This window comes from Haemaphysalis longicornis, unplaced genomic scaffold (genome assembly GCF_048455015.1).
Source record: "Haemaphysalis longicornis isolate Haplotype H1 unplaced genomic scaffold, Haemaphysalis longicornis Haplotype H1 scaffold_6, whole genome shotgun sequence".
NCBI lineage: Eukaryota > Metazoa > Arthropoda > Arachnida > Ixodida > Ixodidae > Haemaphysalis > Haemaphysalis longicornis.
In genome coordinates, this window is record NW_027526407.1 from 45,596,732 (window position 1) to 45,620,662 (window position 23,931).

Below are 23,931 nucleotides of genomic sequence, written 5' to 3' on the forward strand. Positions count from 1 at the left end.
AATGAGTTCTTTATTTCTACACCAGGTAGCAGCTTCTGAGCCTGCAGCGTAGCGAAAAGACATGAATGCTCCAGACTAGTCTCCATTTTTGACTAGGTTCCTTCCGCAAAGCAACAATACCACGAGAGTGAGTAATAAAGAGGAGAAGAAAACTTTAATGAGGAGCCAGGCATCGCCAATTGGCCCGAGATGGGAGGTTGCTTCATTCCAGGAAATCATGGTCCTTCGCTGCTCGTCTTGCCCTGGTTACCAGCGTAAACTCTTCGTTGAGGGCTGGACTCACCAGCTGGGCGTTCCATTCCTATTCGGCTGGCGGGAGGCCAGGGAAGTCCTTGGTTATTTTTTTGCATCTTAGTACCATTTGGTGCAAAGCGGTTGAAACTTCCACGCAGTACTTGGGGTACCAATGCTCTCCGTTGGGGTACGTCGCATGTAGCAATGTGAAATAAAAGTAAGCTTATATTTGCAGTATGCTCCGGATCACTTCTTCTCTGTGTAGGGGTTTGTAAAAACCAGCATGGTATTTTCGTTTCTTCATGTTTTTTTTTTAATTCCGGCCACGCGCGCCAAATGGAGTGAACTCTTTCCGTTTTGATTCCGCTTTTGCAGTCGGAGTTAACAACCACTACTAACGGCGAAACCAATTTTATAGAATTCTCTTGAGCTTCAAGCAGACCACAGCGTTCGCATTCATTCGCCTTAGTAATAAAATTTACCGCCTATCATAAAACTGTCTATTGCCCTCACCAGAGCCAACCAATGACTCGCTTTCAGCACCATTTTGCTAGCCCTAAACATTAGTTCTGCATCATGTACTTGCCGTCAGTTCTGTACGTTTCCTATGCTGGTGCACTACGGCAGCTTTCTTTTCTTTGTAAGCGCGTTGATCGCAGGGCTGACAAAGTAGAAGCTTTTGCACGAACAGTGACAGTGTCATAATTCCCGGCATTACACATTTCTTAACGTGACAAATAAAGTAGACCACAAACCCACTGACAATAATGCCTCCCATTAAAACAAACATGAGGCAGTCAGCACTATCAGCCACGTTCGCCACTACAATAACTAAACTTCCGGCAAAGCTGAGTGCTACAAATAAATATGGGGCCTTTATAACCCTCCTAACGTTGGTCATCGTGAACCGAAGCCTTACCAAAGATAACAAGATGAAAAGGTTAAAGAAGGCCACGAAGAACATAATGCCGTTGATTGCGACTTCGACAGAGCCCACAAAGGTAAACATGGCAGCCGTGACACCCCTGAAAATAACAGAGGTGACTGGGACAGACGACGTTACAGAGATAGACGAGAGTACCGCCGGCAGGTGACCTCTTCTTGCGGCGGCAAAGGATAGTCGGCTGCTGCTGAAGATGCCAGCAGAGAGCGCTCCGAATACGCTGACTGATACTACAACTGGTATGATGACGGCTCCTGCTGCGCCCCAGCTCTCAATTGCGAAGGTCAGGGCAACGGCGTCGCTGGCGGCTATAGCGCTATGCTCGAGAACGATGAAGTAGGCGAAGTTGGTTAACATGTAGAGGAAGGCTACGGCAAGCATGCCCAAAATAAAAGCCCATGGGAGGTTGCGTGACGGATTCTTGACTTCTTCGGCGATGGCGCAGACAGCTGCCCTGTAAGGAGGGAAGAAGAAAGTAAAACGTGCATAAATCGCCGGTATTGGTTATTTATCATTCAAGGTGTCAGTTCTTTACAGTGGAGCAGTCTCTGACAGCAAATACTATTAGAATTTGCTGAATTATTATAGCCAATTCACAGGTTGTTATAAGATCAACAACATTTTCGTTCATAAAGATAAAATATATATACAAGGTCCCTGATAATTTTTCTATTCATTGATTCCGAAGAAATCCCATAAAAGTTTAGGCTGTGAACCTGTTTTTAACGCCCGCATTGACAAGGGCCACTTGTTTATACATCAGTCTTTGAAATGAGCTCACCCATTTATTAACTCAACTCATGCGCAAGAATTCGATGCCACACTCGGCCACACTCGCGACAATTATCTTCATGGCTTCGCTCAGTGCAGCCACACACGTTAAATTCTAAATTCTAAAACAAAAGACGCTACTATCACTTTCTCTCCCTGCCTTAGTTTATGGATTTGGGTCTAGCCGTTTCTCTTTTAATGCAAACAAGGTCAGCCTAATGAAATTCTTTACAACGTACTGTACATGAGAAAACGCCCACACCTGAACGGGCTACAAAATTCGTAAAATCACTGTTAACAGTTTTTTGCGAGACGTAACTGAATTGAAAAAAAAAACAGCAGACCAAAACGTTCCGACATACCTGTTTTCATAGCAGGGGAGTAATAATTAGTAGTCTAGTGTATCGATACCATGTTGATATCTTGGCAGTGTGACGCTCAGACATTGATACCGGCAGCCGACGGCGTACACTGAAACCCAGAAGAGCCGACGCGCGTCCGACCCCGCGTTCAAGCAGTGACCGCCCTCGGGAAACATCATCATGCTGACCCCTCAGCACCCGGTGGAGGCGTCGCCTATGCGCTCGGAGCGCGCTAAGACCGGCCAGCCACCAGTACCCTAATCCAGCACCCAGCTCTGCCATCCATCCATGCACTGGCGGAAGGGATAAGGAGGCCCACACACTTCTCGATCGCTATGCCAACACTTTCCGCCATCGGAGACGCCGTAGGAGACATCTGAAAGCGCCCCCGAATCCCGGCCTAGATCGAGACGACGATTATACCTCCTACCCATATACGCAGACCAGCGAGCCCTCAGCAGCACTTTGAATTTGCCCCCACGGCTCTGCAGCTTGCGTGGACATCACCGAGCCCCGGAACGAGAGTCCCGACTTCCCCGCGCCATCAGGGCAAGCGCACCCCGTGCACCCCAGCCACAGAGCGGGAGGCCCGTACCCGAGATCCAGCGCCAGCCCCTTTCCGAACCCGCTGCTACGAGTCACATCATCTCGCCGGGTAAGCGCGTCGAATCTAGCCCAACTTCACTGCTAATTAAATTGTTTCTATAGCCAAACCGGTGTTGCCTTTTTTCCCTCAACTACGTGTGAACCCGCCTAGTTGATAGCGTGAAAGACGCTGTCCCCTTATCGGGGGCGTTACAGCAGCAACCCTAAACAGGACGTTCCCTATTAGTGGACTACAAAGTAATAACCGGTCACTTCGAGCTATTCTTTGCTTAATTTCACAAGGATAGGACACCAAGAACCTGGCACCTCAACACGGGCAAAATATCCAAGCCAGTTTAAAATCAGACTTGAGGAAAGGAAGAACTTACCCTCCATCCATTGTTAAGGAGACAACGACGTACGCGTGAGCCAAGCCCCAAGCTGTAGTTTCCTCACTGAAAAATGGACCTTTGAGGTGATTCGCCCCTGAAAAATTCAATTTCGTAAATTAGGTACCAATCAAAAACACAAAAGCATCACGGTAATCGACTTTCTCAAGACATGGTGAGACATTTACACCAAAATATTCCCTTTAAACATGCGAGCATTTGGCACACACGCACATACATACACACACTATGTCCAATTATATTAAACTGTCATTAGGCGGGCTCTGTTCACCTGAATTTCAGCATAATCTGAACAGCTGGGGACGTTCGATTGTTTTTTATAAACTAACTGCCTAAGAAACTCCCCAGAAGGCAAGCAGCTTCAGCTCTACTATTCTGTTAAGACGAACTTTCGCGGTAACCGTTGGCATGGCCGATGCTGCTCAGTGAATATGGCGCTTGAAACGCCATCAACGTGATTAGAGGACCGTACAAAATTTTAAATTCTCATTCGCAGCGATAATGTCTGGCTTAACAAGATCTGTTCTCAGCAAATACAGGTGCCTAGAAGAGGTATCTTCTGACCATGCCAAGGAAGCTGGCAGAGATGTGCACTGATAAGGTGTGAAAGCAAATGGTTGCTTAGGCTTGTTATCTTGGTTTAACATCACTAGGGCAACGGACGCTTTCAAACCTCATTAAAGAATGGTAAGAGCATGGCGATTGCAACCGCAGTGATGAACAACTAACGAAGTAGTTGAAAACAAGCGATTCTGCTTGAAGGCACATATTTCTGACCGGACAGACTGAACCATACGACATCACCCATGAACCTGAGGTGGCTCAAGCATTCCCCTTTATTCGCGCAGCATATTGAGGAGCCGGAGCCCTAAAGGCACGTCGCTGAAGGTGAGGCGTACGGCCGGGGAGCGGCATAGTCAAATGCAATAACATGCTGTTTCAGAGCTTATTGTGGCATCAGAAAGAGGTGGGGAATGTAGGGTGCGACAAAATAACAGGGGACGACCAGGTTCGTGGCTACAATGATACAGCTTTCGCATGGTTGCCGATTCTGCAAGGAAGACGCCAAGGTGAAGCGCGACTCGTCACCGGACACTGCAAACTTGCCCGTCCCACGCCGCCCCGACTGGTCCTATGACTACAGCCACAGGTTCTGGCGGAGTGGCACAATATAAATACCAACACGAGTGTTGCCCTTACGGTGTTTCTGTATACTCACTTAAAAGAGATTAAAATTTGTTTTCTTGCGATTCGTAGAGTAAGGCAGGCACATATGCGCCTGTATCCTTACAGCCCCCCACACGTTTCACGCTTCTGTCCATCTTGTGCCCATTACCAAGGAGGAGTACTCACTGGCCATTTCCGCGACACCTGGAAACCTTCGACAATGCTGATACCGAATAGGACAACGGGTATGGGAAGCAGTGTTTTCTAATAGATCAACCATCATTGTGGACGTGACGTTACGTCTGTGCTTTCTCATGTGCGTGTTCGCACACACGAACCTGTTTCACTGCCCTCGTAATCGGCATCGTCAAAATTATTTGTACATCCCGACGATGCTGATGACCATATTCCGGGGTGCACGTATACGTGTTTAGGCGTGAGTAGTTAGCAATTTTGGCTCCGATCCAGCCACACCCGTACGTACCAAAAGAAGGATATTGCCAGCTCATATTTTCGCAAACGTCGTCACAAAGTTCGTGTTCAATGCCAATGGCTGCTGCAAACAATTTAAGTTGTTTGTGGTGTGCGCCTTTGCCAGCAAATTGTGAGATTATTTGTTTATCCGCCTTATATACATGCGTGACATTTTCGAAATAACAAATTTACTAACAGCGGCCGTCTGGTCTTGTCACCATCTTTGTTGCTGCGTGCTGCGCTAAAGCCTTCCTTATACGCACGACAATTAGGAATCAGGAGTGGCACATCTATTATCACGGCTCCAACAAAGGTGTCTGCAGTTTTATTTCAGGGAAGTTCCCATTCTTGGGTATTTCTTGTTTGTCGGAAGTGGTAGCGATTATTTTTGCTTTCAAATTCCGTTACGGCGTTTACCGCCTACGTATCGCAAGTTTTGCCCAGAGTAGTTTGTAGCTCATGGATTCCGGCTAATATTATCCCCTTTGGGGCACGAATGGGTGGTTATTGAAAGACAGTGACATATTACAATTTACTTTTATTCCTGACTTCTATTACAATGCTTTGCAACAAGCTAGGTTCTTCTTACCTGTCACCCAAGCCACCACAGCACTGCAAACAATGGAAAGTAGAAGCGCCACTTTAATAACTACAAGGACGTTTTGAAGCCTTGCTGACTTTCCCACGGAAGCCGCATTCAGAGCCGTCGCCAGCGCTGAAACAAAATTGCAGATATTAGGGAAATGCAGACTTCACAAATTTTTTTTCCAAGTAAACTATCTCTCACAGGAATTATTTTAACGTAGTAGCAGCGGCGAGCAACAAAATTATAACTTCTTTTCTAACTGTATAAAAATCTGCACGAAGGTTACAAAGGGTGCTTCAGAATACAACGATACTAAACAGGATGGTCACCTCTTCCTTGTCAGAATTTTTATTGATCCCTTCTATCAAAATACAATCCGATCCTTACACCACGTGCGGAAAATTTAAAAGCGGTAGCCGAATAGTTCACCCGTTTCAAAGGCGAACACAAGGAACAGTCGCTGGACCGCATCTTTTGCAAATAAACTCGGATTATGTGAAGGAAAGTTTGACATCCACCTAAATGCAGCCATACGGCTAAAACCAGGACGAATTTTTCTTCAACTGCGAAGTTTCCGAGAAAGCTGTATAGCTTTCCTTTGTAGCCGTGTGGCTGCATTTAGGTGGATGTCAAACTTTCCTTCACAGAAACTTACTCCACCTTGGGGATTTCCCCTAAATCTGGTCGATAAACTCGGATTATTTTTCGCAACCTCTTACACGCAAGAATGAGACTGCCGGGGTACATGGGTAACCCAGAAGCTGTAACTTTGCAATGACAGATGCAGTGGAAGAAGCAAAAGAGTACACAAAGATCAGAACGTTCAGGTTAAGCATGGCGTTTGGTTTAAAAATACTTCTTTGGGCAATTTTTGATGTGCTATGCGCGACGACGTCAGTGCCTCCGGTACCACAGTGGACGCATATCTGTCTGTCTCCCTTCTTTTCGTCCGCACACATAGAAAAGACAGGAGCAGGGGTGGGGGGCATATATGTGGTTAGATAAAGAAAAGAAAGATGTAAAAAGGATATACTGGTACTCAGGGGAGAGTGCTCCCGGCATTACACAGCTACTTAGTTACACAGTTACACAGATAACACGAAAGAATATGGTCGGACAGAAAGGCAGGACGAACGTCTGCAACTGGGAGAGTGTCCGCCGTGCATAGACACATTACACACGGGACTGGTGTTGTGCTGCGTTCCAGAGAATAATCTCCATAGAAGTGATGAAGCAATGAGACGAGCTCGAAATGCAGATAAAAAAGTCTACTGCGGGCCTTCCCACTTATAGCGTGCTAGACACAGACTCAAGTAAGCCAGCGCGAAGTGGCGAGCAGCAGCATCGACCTCGATGGCCCCGTGTGGCGTAGTGTTTAACGCAAAAAATGAAATGCCCCAGACTAGCAAACGTGTGGCCAGCGGAGTATCTATTTGAAGGCCCCTACCGGGAGAGAACGAACACATTAGTTCTGCCGCCATGCTCAGCTCAGACGACCCACTTGAGAAGTGCTACATTTAGGGACAATACAAAAGTTTCAGTCAAGTTACGAAAAAGAAATGACTTAGTCGAAAATAAAACTGGTGGTCATGAAGACGGCGCATCCGGCTTTTAAGGTTCTCATGAAAGTGGACAGAACAAATTCATCTTTCAACAGCGAAGCTTTTTAGCAAATCGTTAGAGTTCGGTGTTCGTAGTTAAAAATACCACGAAAATGCCGAGCGCACGTGAACGCGTGCCTTGAGGCGACCGCTGGGCTGTAAAAAACCCAGGAAAATGCATTGCGCTCGTGTGTGCATGCCTCCCGGTGACCGCCCAATGTCCCAGGCCCACTCCTGTTAAGCCAAGCATACCAACTTAAGGAGATTGGCCAATATTGGCCACAAAACCTCCAGCGTTCGCCCTAATCGTGGCAGCCCTTGCTTAGAACGAGAAAGAAACGTCATGGCGTACTCCCCTCAAAGATGATGTCCAATAATTATCACTTCAAAACAATGAAGGACGCTCAAGCTTATACAAACAACGATGGAGTAAAGGTCGTTGCCACAGGTAAGCAGAAGCAAATCGGCTGGCTGCATTCGTAGACTAAAACCATCGTGATGTTCGTCAAGGTTGTGTAGAGCTTCTCTACCTTCAGATCTTGCACGTTAGTGTGAGCTTCCTCCATTGCTTCATTGAATGGTTGCTGCTTGTGCATCCACGGATGTACTTACAGACGAAAGATACGGCGACGAGCACGGTCACTGCGTACGGTGGCTCGCACGAGGGGTATACCAGTCGCAAGGCGTAGCTCGCGAAGCCCAGCCCTTGCAATGCCGCTGACAATGGGTCTCCCATGAGGATTCGCACCCAGACGTACAGGAAGGACACAAAATCGCCTGGACGACCCAACGTATCGCCGGCGGCGCTGAGGAATTCGTATTCTCCACCTGACGCTGGTAGCAATGTGGTTAACTCCGCCATGCATACTGCCTCTGTGATAAAGCATGAAACAAAAACACAAATAAATTACAATCATAGCCAATGATTCGAGGGTTTTAAAAATGTGAAGTAGAAAGCCTATAAGCGCGCCCTGCTGATCCGATGTTAAACTTTCTGATGAACTATGCGGCTGCGCCACATACTCCACAGTACCAGGCCTTTGTACAGCACGATCCGAAGGCCGTTTTTCTCGCTCGTCATTGCCAGAGGACGCCTGTTTTTCCCGTATTTACCTATTTACCTTTAAGGGCGGTTCATTTTTCACGTGAGGCAGCGGTTTACCTTATGAATGAAAGAAAAACTTTTGGGCGGGTGCATGACATCTGGTGGCCCGCCTTCCAAAGCCAACCTTCTCTGACGCAGCATTCTCTTCCCCTCAGACTCCTCCGGAACACTGTATCCTGGGAATTCATCTACCCACCCACGGTGGCATTTAGTGGTTCTGGCGGACTACTAGTGGCCGTTTAGCGCCGTTTAGCGCCGTTTAGCAGAGAACATCTTGGCAGCAGATAAAGCCCGATGCCCACACATTCGTTCATACGATGCAGGTCTTTAGCGTCTCCCGCTTTAATATTCAGAGCAATGCGTCATTTTTTGTACGTCATATTGAGAGCTGCTTTTCACGTACCGGCCATGATTCACGCCATTGTTATCGTCGAGCATTAGAGAGCAGAGTTGTTCGGTGCGTGTGAATCCGAACCTGCATGCGTGCTTCGCCGTGCCCGCGCTAACAGACGTTTCGACATCTGTGAACAGCAAATGCACTGGCCTATTCCTTTTTTTTTTGCGAAAAGCTGTTTTGTCGAACAGTTCCATGTGCGGGTCACCAGTGGCGTAGGTTTAGCACTGAACATTCAGGCGGGAGAGTTGCGTCAACGCAGCCAAAAATTTGAGCTTGCAGGTGTGTTTCCCTCTGTTTTTTTTTTACATTTCGACGTCAGTAGATCGGAAACGCAAACAAAGGCTTTATTTTTCGTTCTCTCGCAGTGCTAATGCCGCATACCGGGCAACTACAACGCCGTGCTCGAACTAAATAAGAATGCTCCTTCTCTATAAATCTCTCTGTATGAATTCCTGACGTAACGCTTGTTGCACAATGCACCAATTGTAGTGCTCATATAAAACAGGTGAAAGAAACATCAAATAATCACGACAACTTGGGTACTTCTTTGCAATCTGTTGGCCTCATACAAGTGAAAGATACATCAAATGTTCATAACAAGCATAACTTATTAGTAGGTGCCCTATTAAGAGTTTCCAGATGAAAGAAAAAGTAGTGGCAGCAGTCAAGAGAGATGAGGGACAGTATTGACTGTCTGCAAGGCAAGGAAGGTATCTTCGAACCATTTCGTGTACACAAGAGCAGTGTCTTTATGTATGCTTTCGTGCTTTCCAGGAATGGATTAGAAAGTTTGAAGAGTCGCAAAGTTGGCGCTCAGCAAAGAACGGGCCCCTCCTAGTCCGTTCATAGCAGCCAGCAATTCCTTGCACTAATGAAGGGCGCATCGAATAATCACAAATAAAACTCGATGCACTAGCAAGCAGGCAGAGCTACGACTATTCGTTTTTTGTAACAAATCCTGCATTCGTTAGTTTCTGCTCGTCATCACTAGAGGCCGGATGTTTGGGCATTGAAAAGCTCTTTTTACGGGCCGAAAATAGACAGGCAAAACAACGTTTTACTCATCTGACTTAGTTATATATAGACGCCATAAATTTTTACATGAAAGCAAACAATTTCAAACGGAGGCGGGCGCGACCAGTATCTGCGACATGAAAACCGAAATTGTTATTGTTAATGATGGCACAAAGGCAAGAACAGCTGAACACGACCCTTCGGTCGTCCGATAAAACTGAAAACTAATGGCGATCTATTGGCCTGATTCAAAAAGCGCAGTGCTCACATTCATATGAAATGGCCACTGTCGCTGGCTCGAGAGTCGCATATAGTTAAACAGGTATCAAAAATACTTGAGAGCTGAGAATACTGACTAAAAAAGCACCAATTTGTGTCTGCCTGACAGAATTTCAATTACGACACAAAGCAAACAGACACAAATAATAAGCGGAAGAAAGAATACTATTTAACATTAAATTCACATGTTCTTACATGAGGGTGGTTAGGTACAACTCGGGAAATTTTCGCAGATATATACGATGATATTATCCGGGTTTTTCAAGCAAGACGCGTCGGCACAACAAAGGGCACTTTTCTCATATATATATACGATGATATTATCGGGGTTTTTCAGGCAAGACGCCTCAGCACTGGCAAATACACTTACCCGCAATTGAAGGGGGTTTTTTTCAAAGGGCGCTTAGCAGCAAAACACATTTTTGATGTACAAGCGCGTTTCAGAGCCCATCGGCAGTTTTAATTTTAAAGGGCAAAGAAATGCAGCTGCGCACTGATGTTCCGCCGTTGACTGTTCAACGTGGGAGTCATCTGCTAACAAATGCATGTTCGATGCTCAACCGTTAAGTTGGAAATAGAGTTGGATTTGAGTATCCTTCCAGAAACGACAACGCGACTGCTCATGTTTGAAAAAATATGTTTGAAGACCACGAGCAACGTAGTCTAAGAATCACTTTGAAAATTGTCGAAACAATAGCAACTACCAGCATCTTAAAATTTTTTATTCAAAGTTGTGTCTCTTGTCACTGACAACGAGCGTCTCATTCGACTGGAGCTAGCGGTTCTTTTCCGGGAGTTAGCACAACTGGAGGACTAGGTTGAACACTGTAGTGTGCTGAACAGTCGATGCTGCAGGATAACGTGAATAACGATCTCAAACTGCACCATAAAGTGAAACTTGAGGCTGAAAAGTGTTCATATAGGAGCGGATATTAAAAATGGGCACTGAAAATGGGCATTTTAAGCATTGATTGGCGTTTAGGCACGAACGTCAAAACTGACATCTAAAGGCACCATAAAAACCCCATAAAAGCCCTTTTTAACCTGGAATTCGCGCTCATATATGAAAATGGCGCAATAGGAGCGCAAGGAACAAAATTGGCATTTGCTAAAATTCGCTCTCTAGCCATCACAACCGAAGGTAATCCAGGCCGAAATCATACCATGTCGTAGGCCCTGTCAGTTGACGACCTCATCGAATAAAAGACCAGAATATGCTGCTCTTCTAACAAAGGAAGAGCAGCCAAGCTATTTTTCTACCCAGTTACGGGAAAGCAACTTTACGAGAACCGCATGTCATTATTACGCCGCGGCGGATGATAGCTGCTCTGGGTTTGCTGCCTTCTGGCTTCCTTGTCAAAGTGAAAGACTGCTGAAGCATGGGTGCGGAAGGATGGCAAGTTGGGCTAGTTGGTTCGTAGTGACCATATTGAACAGGCAGCGCAAAAAGGACGGGAGAAAAGAAGAATCAATGACGACACAGCGCTGAAATCAGCGCTGTTCGGGCGCTAATTCTCCTTTTTTCCCATCCTTTTGGTCTGCCTGTTCGATATGAGGTATGGGTACCCACAAAGAGAAAGGACAGCGCCTGGCACTTCAGCTGTCCCTGTTATCTGGTGAAAATGCGCTCAAAAATGACGCGTCAACTTATTTTCTGAGGAAAAAAGAAACTCAATAAAACGTATTTTCGGTGCTCATGTATTAGTGGTAGTATTCGCACAACGTTTTTTAATTTATTTTCACATACAACATTGCAGATACTGTACCTTCAGGTGTATAAAAACTGCGCCGTGAGTGCAGGCCACGACCGTTTTCAACCCAGCATAATAGCTTTTTACAGCGAAGCGTTTATTCAGATGGCCACCACCGCTTGAAATTCCAGGCCAAAACATTACACAAGACAAACGAAAGGGTCTTGTCTAAGAAAACTGGAAAGTTTCCGTTGATACCGAAAAGTGGCGTTACACTTAGTAACATGCTTACATATCTAGCGGTGGGAGATGCAGCTGCTAAGATCGGGTCGACCAGATAAGCCCTTCTGGATAGAAAGAGCTAGGCAACGTAGGATAGATCACCACGAAGAGGTCAAGACTCCTGTCGTGTGTGTGTGAAGGTTTGTGTGAGTGGTTGTGTGTGTGTGCGTGTGTGTGTGCGCGCGCGTTTTTGGGTGTTTTTTCGTGCTACATCAGCTGTTTGTTGTAGTTATGCCAAACGTTTTTGCAAGCAGTGCCTTCCATTGATTGATTTATTGTGGGGTTTAACCCGCCGATGCTTCACAGGTGATCAGGCGCGCCGTAGTAGAGGGCTCTGGACTAATTTTGACCGCCTGGGGATGTTTAACCTGCGCCAAATTCTGGAACACACGGGTGTTTTTACTTCTCACCTTCACCAGAAAAGTGGCAGCCGCGGCCGCTGTGCTCTGTTGACAGACCCCCAACTTATCCTCGTTTTACGGCAATGCATGAAACAGTGATATTGAAGTACATCCCACGTCATCGGCGGGGAGAGTTTTCCCCGCATACCAACTTACGTATTACAGCCATGACTCCTGCAGTAAGCCATACGAGGAGATCCGCCCCAACAGAGCCGGAATGCACGAACACCAAGCTGGGCGATACGAATATTCCGGAACCTAAGAAACAAAGTCGCGTGCTTCACAGCATTAACGATTGGACATTCACTTTTAAGCACAACCGTTTTCCTATCGGTGGGTATTATGACGTCGTGTTCAACAAGAAAACAGACAAGAAGACGGAAATACAAATTGAATGGTTTAAATTTGTTTTGTATTAAAATTATAAAGACAATCACGCAGTGCTGTAAATAATACAGTCATTACATGGCCGTTCTGGCCAGCATCACGAACCACGTTCTTCCAAACACTTCACCGGTAGCGAAAATTGGCGAAACGCGCCTGTGTTTCCTTCTGCTGTCACTCAATCAAAGTAACTAACACAGATGCAAAACATTTTTGGCGCAATCGGTATCCAACAGTACTCAGCACCTAATGCAAACTGAAGCACCTTGAAAATTGCTTTGATTAAGGTTACGGTAACAGGTGTGGTGGCAATCATTTCACGTAGTATTACTTGTGACATTTTACGCACTTCTTAGGTTCCCTTTAGCTGACCTTTTGCTTGTGCGAATTTGTGTTGTCTATTTCTAAGAATAAGGGTACATGCTTTACCCCGGCGATATGAAATATCAATATCCTCGTAATGAAATTTGTTCAGAAACCTGACATAATGCCAACAAAATCGGGGCGGGTGTTGCTATTTCGGACAGAGCTGGTTTTTGTTGTTTCGTCCTAAGTAAACTCATTCTGATATCGCTGCATGATCGTTGAGCAAAAAAAGGAAATCTACCACATTTAAAATAAAATATGCACATTTATTTTGCTTACCAATAACGCTGCTGATAACAACAGCAGTGGCGCTGAACAATCCTATTTTCCTCTTGAGTCTTGCGCCAGCGACCCTCCCATCTTCATGCGTGATAGGTGAGTCCATTTCAGACAACGTTGACCATCTTCTTGAAAGTTTAATTGGCATGTACTTATCTAAGGAAGGGAGAGAGTAATAGAAGCTGGAGCGATGTCGCTGGCGATTTCTCTCCTTCATGGCGCATGCTCTCCCCGCAATGTCGCTGCGGATATCTGGCTGTGATTCTGATGTCGCGACCTCATTTATTTATTTATTTATTTATTTATTTATTTATTTATTTATTTATTTATTTATTTATTTATTTATTTATTTATTTATTTATTTATTTATTGTTGGTTGGTTGGTTTGTTTGTTCGTTTGTTTGTTTGTTTGTTTGTTTGTTTGTTGGTTTGTTTGTTAAAATACCCACATTGGCCCTAACGAATTGTTGTAGGGGGTGTGTTATACATAAATAAACACGAATATTCTTCATAGTGAATTGCGCTAAGTATGCAGACAAATGGGACGCTAACAGAGTGCGGTGGCCGCTTTTCTGATGGAGGCGAAAAGCAAAAACGCCCTTGTGTACGAGATTTCGGCGCACGTTAAATATCGCCAGCTGGTCAAAATTAATCCGGAGCCCTCCACTACGGCGCGCCTCATCGCCTGCGTTGCGTCGGCGCGTTAAACCCAACAATCAATCAAATCAGGGACGCTAACAGTAGTGGGACGAGGCGCAAACTTGCGACTGTTTGTTAAAAAAGACGGCAGAGCCTGAGCTCACCTAAACATACACACAAGAGCGACACTCTGCGCTTGCACGGTAAAACCGATGAAACCTAAAACCAAAACATCAAGGTGTACCAACTTATCTACTCAGACGACAACAGTGCACGAGAACACTGGCAGGAAAATGTGGCAATGACTGCTTGCAATATGTTATCTTTCTTATCATGGTGGCTCTCTGGATAAATTTTCGCTCGTCACTAGTAAGCAGGATTGACGGAATGCTAACAAACCCCTCCGCTTCCGTGATTATGTGATATGCGTCCACGATCTCGCGCGTTATTCTGTCTTTAGAGCGTGCCAAAATGTTCATGTTCTGAAACTCCGGTGTGCACTCACGCGGTTTGCACGTTTTGCGATGGAGTGACAGATTTCTCGTTGCCTGTGTTTGCTGACCTGCGTATCGGTGTTCTCTGAGGCGTTCAATGACGCACCTTCCGCTTTGCCCGATGTAAGCTTTCCCACACGCCAGCGGTATTTTGTATACTACCGGCGTCTGACAATCAACACGTTTTCCCCTGTGTTTTACGCCGCATTCTTCTTTGCCTTCCTGTCCCCCATTCACTTTCCCCCACATGCCTTTTAGCTTAGACGGTGCACAGAAAACCGCTTTGACGTCATTCTTTTCTGCAAGCTTTTTCAACCTGTGTGATATTCCATGGATATGGGGCACTGCTATCGGTGTCTTGTTCTCTATTACCTCCCTTTCTTTTTCCTAGTTCCTCATGTGATAGACTGGAGCATCTTATAACTGACCGATGCCAGCAGGCTGTCTGGGTATCCCTGATTACTGCGCCTAGAAGTTTGTAGAGCGTGGCGTTCTTCGTTGAGGTGGTAGCATGTTTTTCTCATTGCCTGTGGCTAGCCCACGCACATTTTCCCACGCGCTAAAGGTAGGATAGCCCGCGAGATCATATAAGGATATTATATATTCACGGAAGCGGAAGGGTGTGTTGCACTCCGCCAATTTTGCTTACTGGTGAGGAACGAAAATTCATTCAGAGAAAGCCACCATTATGAGAAAGATAGCAAATTTCAAGCAGCCCTTCCACCATTTTCGGGTCAGTGTGCTAGTGCACTGTTGTCGTCTGAGTAGATCTGCTTGTACACCATGTTTTGGTTTTAGGTTTTATCGGTTTTACCACGAAAGCACAGAGTGCCGCTCTTGTGTGTATATATAGGTGTACCCCGTTTCTGCCGTCTTTTTTAATGAACAGCTGCAAGTTTACGCGTCTTCCCAGTCCCCTTACCGTACTATTTGTCTGTATACGTAGCCAAATTCAATATGAAGTATCACTAACTTGCCCCGTTCTATGTCCTTTTGAACAAATATTCTGAAACACAAAGTAATAATAAACAAGAAATCATGCATGACTAGCAGCGAAAACAGCACACTACAGCCGCACACGCAATGGAAACAGTTACAAGTCAGGTTGCACTCGTACGCAATTGGTGCCAGAGGGCAGAGGAAAACATATCATCAGAACGGAAGCAAAATCGTCGGGCAGGGCGTTCCTATCTTAAATCATTTTTAGAAAAAGACGCTTGCAATGCGGGTGTGGGCCATGAATATTGACCAATTTTCTTGCAGGGGGAAGGTGGTATTGATGTTGGTCCTTTGCTACCTCCTCTCGTACAATACATTTTAAGATTAATCAACAAGTTTTAGACAGTTGCATCAGACATTGCGTTTTCAAATCGCAGCGATGGTATCACATCTGTACGAGTTAGTGGCAAAGCGCACAGCCGGATTTATAATTGCCTCAAATTTATTCATTAAAATTTTAGTGTTCGGGTCCCAGACCAAGGTGGCATACTGAAGAATTCAGCGTACGCGCGCAGCACGGTGCTATTCTGTAAGTGTGGTACTTAAGAATTGTATACTTCACCCAAATGAGGCGCCCCTGAATAAATAGCGCTGGAAGATTTTTCGCTACGACAGCGTCTCAATCAATCCGGGGTGCCAGGTTGACGACTGCCGGTATGTAGTTTATGAAGACGAGCGTAGAAACTTTGGAGCGTCATTTGCAGCTGCGGCATCACAAGGTGTACGACAAAGAGTGCTTAAGTGTTCTCGGATTTTTTTGTGTGCAGGAGAGTGACTCAAGGGACATTTTTACGAAAAATATTAAGCATCATCGGATCTTGTTAACATACTTTTACAAGTCTCAATGTTTGAACATAACTTTAAAAATCTCATTATTTCTTCGCGCGAACACGAACCATTACGAGTCGTTAAGAACCATTATTTTTCGCTCCCGGAGCTGAAGTGCAACGGAACTTTTATTGATGAAACAAAACAGAAAACGGAAGGAAAAAATTAGCAGTGGCATAGCTTGGCTATGCCAAGATATACGTCGCGTGAGCTAAGTTTCAGCTGGTTATTCTTAGGTTTCCTGGTTGTCTAGGATTAGCTGATTATCATACTTTCCGCTGCTAAAACGATTTTCAATCCAATCTAATCCAATCCAGTCCAGTCCAGTCCAGTCGCTGCACCTCGCGCATGCGCACCATGGCTCTCCACGGGCCACGCGAAATGACTATCAAGCGGCTCTTGGCGCACCGTCGGGCTTCGCTACTCCGCAAAGGAGGCGCACAGCTGGGCACGTGCCGGCACCAGTGCGTCTGCCGCGGCTATGACGTCACTCTGGAATGCGCAGACCCAGACCCAAATGTGCAGACCCAATTCTCTACATACCCGTACTTCATTTGGATTGGATTCACAATCCAATTCAATACAATCCATTTTATTTGTAATCCAATCCAATGCAAGCCAAGCCAAGCCAATCCAATAAAATGCAATCCAATTCAATCCAATCCAATCCAATCAATTGCTCCTCGCGCTTGCACAACACGGCCCTTCTAGGTCCACGCGAAACTGATCAACCTCGGCCATTGTAGCTTACGCTACAAAACTTTCCCTCCGACACCCTGGCGGCCCCAAGTAAGAGAGACCGTAAGAGCGCGCGCGGTAGCGTAGAGTGAGCATTTCACAACGGAGATGAACAGTTGTGTGTCACTTGGAATGAAAGCAATGAACCCATGGTTCTTCACAGTATCAATGCGATTGCAGTACCAGAGGAAAACTGTAATTTGGTCTTCTTAACCAGTACTGATAGGAAAGTAGAGTACTCATTAATAAATAGGAGGAAGTGGTTAGTTCATTTCGTTTTTAAAACACATTATCTTCATTGCACTGGCAGAATGCTAGACGTTGTTCTCTCGGTTGAACCTTTAGATAAACGTCGCCCACTCTCCTAGCCGGAGCTAATTTTCTGCCGACTCTGCACTAAAATTCCCCCCCCCATAAAAAAATGTACTCCTATAGAAACAGAACGTTCATAAAACAAAGCAACCTGTAGTCGATTAATTTGATTGATTGTTGGGTTTAAAGCGCTGAAGCTTCACTTGCGCGATGAGGCACGCCGTACTGGAGGGCTCCGGATGAAGTTTTTGACCTCCTGGGGGCCTCCATCGTGAGTCAAAATCTTGACACGCAGGCGTTTTCACTTTTCACTCCCATGAGAAAAGCAGGCACCGACGTACGTATCGAACCGCGTCATTGGGCTCAGCAGCACAACACGTCAGTCATTGAGCCGCCGCGGCGGTTCAACCACCCCTTCGACTCACGACGCAGGTCACAGGACTCATTAAAGCGGGCACAAATGTGTCCTGTGATTTTCTGGCTGAATCAAAAAGCCTTAATGAAATATCGCAGTATTATTACAAACTGTAGTCACTTAAAATGTGGGATAAATAACTGGGATCACATTGAATATGTGTGTACTCGTGCGTGCGTTTGTAGCCGCGCGATATGGCGATTCCAATGAGAAGCGGTGGGGCGATCGTCATCCCAAGAACGTCCTAAACTAGGACTACTCAGGCTACTGCGCACAGGGCAGAATATCCGCGCTACTTCCCGTTCTATGAACTACAGCAAGCTCCGAAATTGCAATTTTAGATCGCGCCACTGGCTTGTGAGTGGGCCTGCACCGATCTCTATAAACTTAATACATCAACCTTTGCACACAAATAATTTATTACGACTCCCGACAGCACATAGCATCTTGCTGACCGCTGTAGGCTGGAGAATCCCCGGCCCTCTTGTAGAAAAAATAAGTAGAAATTTTCTTTAGGCTTTAAAGCCCCTTCCTCCTTCCGCTCCACTTGCCGCCTATTTCCCCGTAAAGAGTCACGGTGAAACCCGCCACTGCAGAAAGTGAGAAGTAGGTACTATCAAGATTACCGATAAGCGAGACTGGTGTCTTATCTTGCATTTTGCCGATGTGTATATGACACGTACAACAATAAAGTCACCTGTCCAGTCTTCTTTTTTATCTGCAACTTTCCCTACGCTTTGTTGTCCCCTATCCTGACCCTATCATTTTTCTCGGTGTCTATCTAGTGTGCTCAGCTCAGCATAAGTGGGAGGACGGTGTTTAGAACGAGGCGAAATATAACGACACGCCGGAGTGGCTCAGCATGGAATGCGTTGCGCTGCCGAGCCCAAGTTTGCAGATTTATTTCCGGCTTAGGTGGCGTTTTTTTAATAAAAACGAAAAGCAAAAATGCTGGTGTGTGAAATTTTAGAGCACGTTGCAAAACCCTCTAGAAGTAAAATATTTACGTAGACCTCCACAAATGCGGTCCCAATGGCCCATGTGTAGCTCCAGCGCTGCAAACCAAACGAAAAGTGATTCTTTTGTGACAACCGGACTGGAAGAAGCTTCGCTAACCTTGCATAACTCAATACGACTGAGAGTTTCCATACTCAATGCCCCTGAAAGTGGACTTTACAGCCGCGAATGTTTTTTTCCTAAATAGAGATTTATAATACACTCTCTTCAATATATGCAAAGCATATCTTTATGACTTTTGGTAGTTTTGGATCTGTTTGTTGAGGCAGAATTCGGTGAATACGTTTTTGGACACACAGTAGCAAAAATAAAAAATGGCGCCTAAAGAATAAAACAAGTTAAAAGGGCCATTAATACTTACACAGCTGTTTTCTATTTGCAAGAACTGTAGTTTTTTACCAAAAAAATGCGAGAAATATTGAACAACTTTAAAATTTTGCGCGAAAGTGACGTGCTATGCACCGACACTAGAAGCACTTTAGTCACTGTGTTGACTGTGCGATAGCGTTCAATTCATACGGTCAAACGAAACTAGAGGGCCAGTACAACCTCCCAGCCATGGTTTTGGCGTTTGCTATAATCGGCTGTCGCCAATCGCACAAGCAGGTTTCTTTGAAGCTATCAAAAAGGGGCTAGAGAATCGCCACTGTTGAATATGGTTTCTTTAATATCTCGAATATGGGTTTGAAGTTGGCGACAAAGTTGGTATTGTTGTTATTAGGACAAAAAGCATTTTTATTGAACCCAATCTGTATTTTGTCTTTTCGGCGCCTTTAATCAAATTACGAAGGTTTCTCATCTCTTTGACTGTCTTTGTTGCACACATACGTTGTCTAATAAGCCAAACAGGATGTCTTACCGTTGCTCGAAGAGGCCATTTCTTGTAAATTATGTTTTTAGTCTCGATGCTAAGTTTGACAACGTGAGTTCTTAAACTCCCAGTACAAGGCACTTATTGTCTCGTCAGAAGTGCGGCCTCCATTCGCGAAGCTTGGCCATGTTTTTTTGCGTTCTTATTCTGCAAGAAGACAGTTTTTTCTCGTTACACGTTTGCAATAAATGTCGCTATGCTTTTCGACAAAGTAAACACATCGGAGCCTTTCTCGCTAAGCATTTACTCATAAGTAATATCGGACAATGACATCCTAATTATGTGCATTAGACTCCTCCACGAGATGCAACATTATGTTTCAAGATAGGTACAAGCAAGGCCCTTTCTGTGCACGTCCAACATCACGTACGTGATAACTTCGAACGGTCCTTGTATTCTTGTAATCAACTGCTAAAGCAACCCACCGTTAGGCGTGTGTAGCCCAGGGGTATAATCTGAGGTTACAAACAACACATCGTTAAGTAGCGCTTAACGGGACGTAAGCAGAGAAGACACACATGAATGCGCATCGTAATCCTGTCACCTTTGTGATTATCAACTTCGCACTTTCGAGGGTTTTGCTGACCTGGGCACGTGTTTATTCAGAGTATATATTTGTGTTTGTACGTAATAAAATCTGTTGCGAGTTAGCACCGTCATGTGTGTCTTCTCTGCTGTCGTGCCGTTTCAAGCTCTACCAACGATGTATCATCACCAACTAGCCTAACTGTGGATTTTACTAAACTAGAAACAATAGTTGCACTCCTAACAGTAAAATCGTAATTTGCCGTAACAAATCGGACAGAACGTTTCTGGACGCGCTCTAACTTGTCAATTGTTGTAGTAAACGGACCCCACGCTTGGAAAGCATATTCAAGCACTGGCCTGATGTTAGTCATGTACAGGCGGGGACTTAATATTCCGGACCACGCGAGCGCGTGGCAAAAGCCACCCATGCGCACTCTGGAGGCCTGGCGCCTCCTGTCGAAAACGGCGCGGCGCGCATGCGCGTCCTTGTTTACACGCAGGCACGCTGATTTTCTCGCTTCCTGCAGCGGTACTGCGATGGTCACTGAAGCACCGAAGAGCGAAGCCTTTGTAGCATTCTCCTCATCACGATGACACATTTGCGGCCTAATGTGAAGATGGCGCCGGCTTCGGCGCAAATGCACCTCGCAACCTGAAAAAGGCTTATGCGGAATATTTTGTTTGGTACTTGTATGATTCGTGCTTTATCGTTTATACACGATGAGACTGGCGGCTTCCGAACTGCTTCGCCGAATGAAGCGAGTATGAAGCACAATCGCAGGGTGCCGTGCTATCGACAACGAAATGCCCGCAAGATTATTCGCGAGCCTTTATTCATAGTCTTTATTTTCTATGCGACTTGACCACTGAAGAGCGTGCGACGTCCGGTACAGAACCCTTTTTATCTAAGAGGAAAAAAAATGCGCCTTGTTAAACGCACTTGTGGCTCGTAATAAGCAGGCACCTTTGAGCCAAATGGTAACACGCTAGAAGTGCGCCACTAAATCCAGCTAACGCTCCCGCTGCCACAGAGTGTTATCTGTAAAGAATGCTCCTCAGGTGTGTCAGCAGGCAGCTAGAGGTAGTGGGGCTATATTTTCTAGATTAGGGGCTTGGATTTACCCGCCGGAAACGTACAGCCGGTACAGACGTGTACCGTCTGCAAAAGTCGCAGCATAGACAACGTAATCCCATGCAAAAAGCATCAAACAGCGGAACAAAATTCCGTGGCTTGCGAGGAGTACTATAACTAAAATTCTACAGACAGTTTCGTTTTCACTGTGGTCTTGTTTGGCACCTAACTAGTGCAGGTGGATTACGGCTGGTTCCAAAAAAAAGTGTAAAACGAATGCGTTTTTTTTTTTAACTCAATTTCGCCCGTATGACGCCCTCCTTCTGGAGTGGAACTCTTTACCAAAACCTGCAAAGGTGTAGCTATTTTGGCGTGTTTAATTGAAATGACATCTCGATGGGAACCAGCACGATAAAGCGAAGACACAGAGGAGAAAACACGAGGACAGCCGCTGGTCTTACAATAAAACCTTGTTCGACAGAAATTAAATATAAATATAAGCAGAAGCAGAAGCAGAAAAATCGCAACATCACAAAAGCGATAAGGCATTGAAGCACCGCGCAGGGGTGAGTTAAAAGACAAGATGAGGAGGAGACTCGGCACAAACCCGAAACAATCAAGACTCCCGCAGATAGGCTATCTCCTTTGAGTGCAGCAACACACTAGCGTGGCTTACGCACGCATTCTACTTTGCCTACAGGAAAGAGACGTCCCTAACATACAAAGTCCTAGTGTACGTAAAGCACATGGGCAGAATGACGGGTCGATCCGTCCTCGTCAAACCGTTTTTTGCATTGAGCAACTACCCTACCTATACTTACCCGATCCGACTAAAATATCTTCTATACTCAGCATTCCGACTAAATGACTGTGATCAGGGGCACAAATTGTCATTAACGTTTATAACCGTTCTCACTGGACAAATCCGCATGTGTTGTCAGAAAATGTCATTCTTTGAGGAATACGCCAGATCTGAAATCAAAGTGGTGCTATGTGTTTCTGAACTTCTAAAAAAGCTACCCTTGCAAAATATGCATAATCAGTCCAGAGAGGAGAAACACACGATATTGAAATACCGTAATAGACTGGACAGGCTGGATCCCTAGAGGAGGCAAGCGTGGCAGGGGGCGGCAGAAAGTTAGATGGACAGATTAGATCAACAAGTTTGGGGAGAATTAATTGGTCGCAGTTAGCACATGACCGCGGTATTTGGAGATGAATGGGAGAGGCCTTTCCCTGCAGTGGGCGTAATTGGGCTGGTGATGATGATGATGATGAATGGACTGGAAATTCAGCACTGAATTGCAACTGTAAAGGTACAGAGATATAATTCGCCGCCTGTATTGACACACGCCACATCGTTCAAACGCAGTACAAAACACCTGCTTCGCACTTACAAGGCGCACAAGAAAATATAACTGGGTACTTAGAAGATCCGTTCCAAAAGTCCCACACATTCCGCTTCTACGGACACTCCCCTATTGAGGTTACAATTTCAATGATATCGATTTTTTTAAATAGCTTCATCACCGCTACACACTGCAGCTCAAAATTGTGATATCCTTTTAAAGCGTATGCCTGGTTAGCTACCGCCGCAAGTTCGAGAGTACTCCACCGGCAGTTACACACGTTCCCTTGATCTTGCTATCTCAACAGAAAATATGTATTTGTAAGGAAAATCTAGCTCATCTTAAGACCATGAGGGGAAAACTGACATGTGAAAAAGCATGGTAAAAAGTGTACCTGAGTTAGCCTATCATTGTTTGCTACATGTTGTTCGGATCCTACACAAAAAAATATCTGCGTACAATCTGCGACACCCAAAAACTTTGTAGCGCTTTAAACCATTTTTGTTGCACAGAAAAAGGCACATACGTGAACAAACTGACCAATAAGCAGATTCCAAGAGGCGTAGCAGTTCTTCAGATCAGTTCGTATGAAGGCAGTTAACGTATGAACACCGCAGATAGGCCTATCCTCACAATTGCATTTTGTACAGTACACGATAAGGCAATGACACCTCTGGAGGCCTGCGCCGGAAGCCGTGCAAAATATTCAAAAGCAACGAGGCGCACCTGCGCTAAAGTCCACATGTGGGGAGCTTAGGGGATCCAGGTAGTACGGCTGCAACTGTAAACACATTTACGGCAACCACTTTGCGAGAAAAAAAACGACTTGACGGACTGGAAAGCACTTCTGCGCGTGAGTTTGGTAGTTTTTTTTTTGCGAGGCCAAGACGTTACTTAAAGAAACCCTGAAACACTTTCGATAAGCGCTTTCACTGTCTCTTGCGCGTCGGGAACCACTGCGAAAGTTATAGTTATCGCCAGCACGGAGCGGCACTGCGTGATTTGTTCTTCGCACCAAATACGCCTCCCATTTCTGTTTTGTTTTCATGTCGTTTTTTTAGGTTGCTATTGAAAAGCGTTCTTTCCTGGAACTGAAGGAAAACCGGCCAACAGCCGCTACATGGCCTTAGTGACGTAATTCGATCCGTCGAAAAATGTCAATAATGAGAAAGAGAGAAAAATACTTTGATTGAGTTCACAAGTTATCTCATAGACATAGAGCAGTAATTTTTGGGTGAGGTACTTTGCGACCCCTTAATATAAGTACTGGGTGTGTTGGGTGACTACGTTCTGCAAGCAATTAAGGTCTCAAAAAAAGTTGAAAAAAGAGTTGCATGG

The 23,931-nt window shown here is 45.4% G+C and overlaps 1 protein-coding gene across 1 annotated transcript; it reads right to left on the reverse strand.

Moving 5' to 3' along the window:
- On the reverse strand, positions 1 to 23,857 carry LOC144142560 (Y+L amino acid transporter 2-like). Its single transcript, XM_077674151.1, has 8 exons — positions 23,120 to 23,857; positions 19,633 to 19,791; positions 13,332 to 13,487; positions 12,459 to 12,560; positions 7,746 to 8,006; positions 5,536 to 5,661; positions 3,285 to 3,381; positions 1 to 1,631 (listed from the first exon to the last, which is right to left on the reverse strand). Exons 2-8 carry the CDS (start codon positions 19,649 to 19,651, stop codon positions 809 to 811), a joined length of 1,584 nt encoding a protein of 527 aa, XP_077530277.1. The 5' UTR covers positions 19,652 to 19,791; positions 23,120 to 23,857; the 3' UTR covers positions 1 to 808.
- Positions 23,858 to 23,931: the final 74 nt, after the last annotated feature.

What these genes read in the sequence shown, in the direction of transcription:
- LOC144142560 (XM_077674151.1), bottom strand. An exon ending in AGGAGTCATGGCTGTAATAC is followed by an intron (nt 8,007 to 12,458) that starts GTAAGTTGGTAT and finishes GCTTTATCACAG; the next exon opens with AGGCAGTATGCATGGCGGAG. An exon ending in TCCTTAACAATGGATGGAGG is followed by an intron (nt 1,632 to 3,284) that starts GTAAGTTCTTCC and finishes CCCTCCTTACAG; the next exon opens with GGCAGCTGTCTGCGCCATCG.